The sequence below is a fragment of the Procambarus clarkii genome, chromosome 6 (genome assembly GCF_040958095.1).
Source record: "Procambarus clarkii isolate CNS0578487 chromosome 6, FALCON_Pclarkii_2.0, whole genome shotgun sequence".
In the NCBI taxonomy this organism is placed as follows: domain Eukaryota; kingdom Metazoa; phylum Arthropoda; class Malacostraca; order Decapoda; family Cambaridae; genus Procambarus; species Procambarus clarkii.
The window spans coordinates 15,334,998-15,339,242 of record NC_091155.1 but is presented as its reverse complement, the minus strand read 5'-3'; the positions used below and the strand labels follow the sequence as shown (position 1 = coordinate 15,339,242).

The window sequence follows — 4,245 nt, the reverse complement described above, 5'->3', positions numbered from 1 at the left end:
ACAATGAAAAGTTACGTTAAGACAAGTGAGCAAAATAACAAGAAGTGCAATATACAAGTAAATGAAAGGTGCTGGAATATTGGCTTTAAGCTATCACCTCTCTCAGTACACGTACGCCAAAGCTTACGTCTAGCAGGGAGAAGTGTTAACTGTGAGAAAGCACGGAATATTCTGAGGACTGAGGTCGTGGCGGCCCCAGACATCAAGTAGTATGGGGGGGTGGAGTGCAGTTGCAGCCCGACCGGCGACCAATCAGAGGAGCCGGCAGCAAGACGGGTAGTTTGGCGGTTTGAGTCTGAGCAGGTGTTCCTGGCTGCATACGTTTTGCGCTCTGGCAAACCTTGGAGATGTTGTTGTCGTTGTTGGACATTTCTTCCATAGTAGTTTTATATAGTTGTATCGACGAAATTGTGGAGGGAAGAGCAGGCTCAATCTCTTGAAGGAGATTATTGTCACACCAATGTTCAAAGGGAGCCGAGCGGACAGCACACTGGACTTGTGATCCTGTGGTCCCGGGTTCGATCCCGGGCGCCGGCGAGAAACAATGGGCAGTTTCTTTCACCCTATGCCCCTGTTACCTAGCAGTAAAATAGGTACCTGGGTGTTAGTCAGTTGTCACTGGCTGCTTCCTGGGGGTGGAGGCCTGGTCGAGGACCGGGCCGCGGGGACACTAAAGCCCCGATATCATCTCAAGATAACGTCAAGATAACCAGATTAGGAAGATAAACACAGCCTTTTAGGGCAAAAAAATCTCAATAGTGACTAACCAGCCCTTCCTCCTAAGGGACCTTAACGTCAAGAAACTATCGTACTAAAGTGCCCCCCTTTATCCTAACGTACCAGAGGGCCGAAAATAGAAAACGGGATAATACGTCAATTTCGCGAGCCGCTTCCATTTTCTAGTACGACGAATTTTAGCCTTAGGGAGACTATACGTCAAAATGCGACGTTCTATTAGGCGGACGAGTTAGTGGCGTTTTGTAACAGTGATAGAAGAATAGAATGTGTGTCTCTGGACCCGGGATAGATCATATAAAATAGACATATTCAGTATTAATGAAAACCAGCCTAATGTCTCAATGTGGGGGACAATTTTGGTCGAAAAAAATCCCATTTTTAGAATAGCAATAAACTGAATGGGAATTAAGACAGGGATCCACGTTATCCCTGTCTATTCTGTCTAGAAGAGGTGACGGTAACACATACCTGTCCATGGAATATAGCATCAACAACCAGCTAAATATTGCAAGGCGCACATATTACATATGTATGTGTGACTATTTAATTCTTTAAACTAACTCAGCTCGAGGTATTCTGATATCTCAGTATTCAATAAATTAACATTCCTGATGTTTTTGCGATCACTTTATTACAGATTAATTCAGTTTGATGTTCTAGTGGTAAAGGGATCAACACTTCTGTAATTATACTGTATGTATAATTGCTGTAATTATACAGCAATTAAATTTGGTGTCCTATTTGGAAAGACTTGAATGAATAGATTGATGTCAATTTATGCCACTAATGATATTGACAGACAGACGTCTCTTTTACGGGGAAAACTATTAACCAATTGAAAGACATTCCTGTGTCTGAAACATAGAGAATAGTGGCAACCATCTTTTATCTCTCTTACTCTCTTAGTTCGTCTTCTCCTTACTCTTTCTCATTCCCCTCCTTCTATAACTCCTTTCCCATCTCTCTGTTTCATCTCCTTGCTTATTCCTCGATGCTCTTCTCTCTTAATTCCGCTTTCAAGCTTCTATCTCTCTCTTCTTATTATCTCTTTTTTTCATTCAAAACACTCCCCATTTCTGTAGCACAGTGGCTCTATTACAACAGCATCAACAAAAGTAGGAAGAAAATAAAAATCAGCATTATTAGAATCAAAATCAGCATTAATAGAACTAAAATCAGCATTAATAGAACCAAAATCAGCATTATTAGAACCATAATCAGCATTAATAGAATCAAAATCAGCCTTAGAACCAAAAACAGCATTAATAGAACTAAAATCAGCATTAATAGAACCAAAATCAGCATTAACAGAACCAAAATCAGTATTAACAGAACCAAAATCAGTATTAATAGAACCAAAATCAGCATTAATAGAACCAAAATCAGCAATAATAGAACCAAAATCAGCATTAATAGAACCAAAATCAGCATTATTAGAACCATAATCAACATTAATAGAATCAAAATCAGCATTAATAGAACCAAAATCAGCATTAACAGAACCAAAATCAGTATTAATAGAACCAAAATCAGCATTAATAGAACCAAAATCAGCATTAACAGAACCAAAATCAGTATTAATAGAACCAAAATCAGCATTAATAGAACCAAAATCAGCATTAATAGAACCAAAATCAGCATTAATAGAACCAAAATCAGCATTAATAGAACCAAAATCCGCATTAATAGAACCAAAATCAGCATTAACTGAACCAAAATCAGCATTAATAGAACCAAAATCAGCATTAATAGAACCAAAATCAGCATTAATAGAACCAAAATCAGCATTAATAGAATCAAAGTCAGCATTAATAGAACTAAAATCAGCATTAATAGAACCAAAATCTGCATTAAACGGAACCAAAATCAGCATTAATAGAACCAAAATTATCATTAATAGAACCATAATCAGCATTAACTGAACCAAAATCAGCATTAACTGAACCAAAATCAGCATTAATAGAACCAAAATCAGCATTAATAGAACCAAAATCAGCATTAATAGAACCAAAATCAGCCTTAATAGAACCAAAATCAGCATTAATAGAACCAAAATCATCATTAATAGAACCAAAATCAGCGTTAATAGAACCAAAATCAGCATTAATAGAACCAAAATCAGCATTAATAGAACCAAAATCAGCATTAATAGAACCAAAATCAGCATTAATAGAACCAAAATCAGCATTAACTGAACCAAAATCAGCATTAACAGAACCAAAATCAGCATTAATAGAACCAAAATCAGCATTAATTGAACCAAAATCAGCATTAATAGAACCAAAATCAGCATTAACTGAACCAAAATCAGCATTAACAGAACCAAAATCAGCATTAACAGAACTAAAATCAGCATTAATAGAACCAAAATCAGCCTTAATAGAACCAAAATCAGCATTAATAGAACCAAAATCAGCATTAATAGAACCAAAATCAACGTTAATAGAACCAAAATCAACGTTAATAGAACCAAAATCAGCATTAATAGAACCAAAATCAGCATTAATATAACCAAAATCAGCATTAATAGAACCAAAATCAGCATTTATAGAACCAAAATCAGCATTAATAGAACCAAAATCAGCAATAATAGAACCAAAATCAGCATTAATAGAACCAAAATCAGCATTAATAGAATCAAAATCAGCATTAATAGAACCAAAATCAGCATTAATAGAACCAAAATCAGCATTAATAGAACCAAAATCAGCATTAATAGAACCAAAATCAGCATTAACAGAACCAAAATCAGCATTAATAGAACCAAAATCAGCATTAACAGAACCAAAATCAGCATTAACAGAACCAAAATTAGCATTAACAGAACCAAAATCAGCATTAATAGAACCAAAATCAGCATTAATAGAACCAAAATCAGCATTAACAGAACCAAAATGAGCATTAATAGAACCAAAATCAACATTAATAGAACCAAAATCAGCATTAACAGAACCAAAATCAGCATTAATTGAACCAAAATCAGCATTAATAGAACCAAAATCAGCATTAACAGAACCAAAATGAGCATTAATAGAACCAAAATCAACATTAATAGAACCAAAATCAGCATTAACAGAACCAAAATCAGCATTAATAGAACCAAAATCAACATTAATAGAACCAAAGTCAGCATTAACAGAACCAAAATCAGCAGCACCAGCATCATCAACAGAAGCAGCAACGGTAGCAGTAGGCATGACATACCGTTGTCAACCTACCACAACAGTATTGCGGGTTCCCCCCCACCACCACAACGTGGGGGGGCCGCGCTTCCCCACTGACAAACACCTCCAAAATTGCGAACTTAATTTGTCGGTGGAAAAAAGGAATAGAACCTCGACTATTACAGCGTTGGACGGCGGGCGCGGATCCAAATGGAATCCGGATAGAAATCACGAACGCATGAGCATTACGAAGCCTTGTGCTAGTGGATTCAGAAACGCTATTTGTTATTCTTTCATTCTGAATCTAGATTCTTAGTCGTTAACCCTTGTTACTGCCACTATA

General features: G+C 36.5%; 1 protein-coding gene across 1 annotated transcript; it reads right to left on the bottom strand.

Moving 5' to 3' along the window:
* Positions 1-1,792: 1,792 nt before the first annotated feature.
* On the bottom strand, positions 1,793-3,935 carry LOC123752962 (autotransporter adhesin SadA-like). The gene is made up of 2 exons (XM_045734972.1): positions 2,642-3,935; positions 1,793-2,583 (listed from the first exon to the last, which is right to left on the bottom strand). The coding sequence occupies exons 1-2, from the start codon at positions 3,933-3,935 to the stop codon at positions 1,793-1,795; spliced, it is 2,085 nt and encodes a 694-aa protein (XP_045590928.1).
* Positions 3,936-4,245: the final 310 nt, after the last annotated feature.

What these genes read in the sequence shown, in the direction of transcription:
- LOC123752962 (XM_045734972.1), bottom strand. Translation starts at nt 3,935, where the DNA reads ATGCCTACTGCTACCGTTGCTGCTTCTGTTGATGATGCTGGTGCTGCT. An exon ending in TTCAGTTAATGCTGATTATG is followed by an intron (nt 2,584 to 2,641) that starts GTTCTATTAATG and finishes CGTTTAATGCAG; the next exon opens with ATTTTGGTTCTATTAATGCT.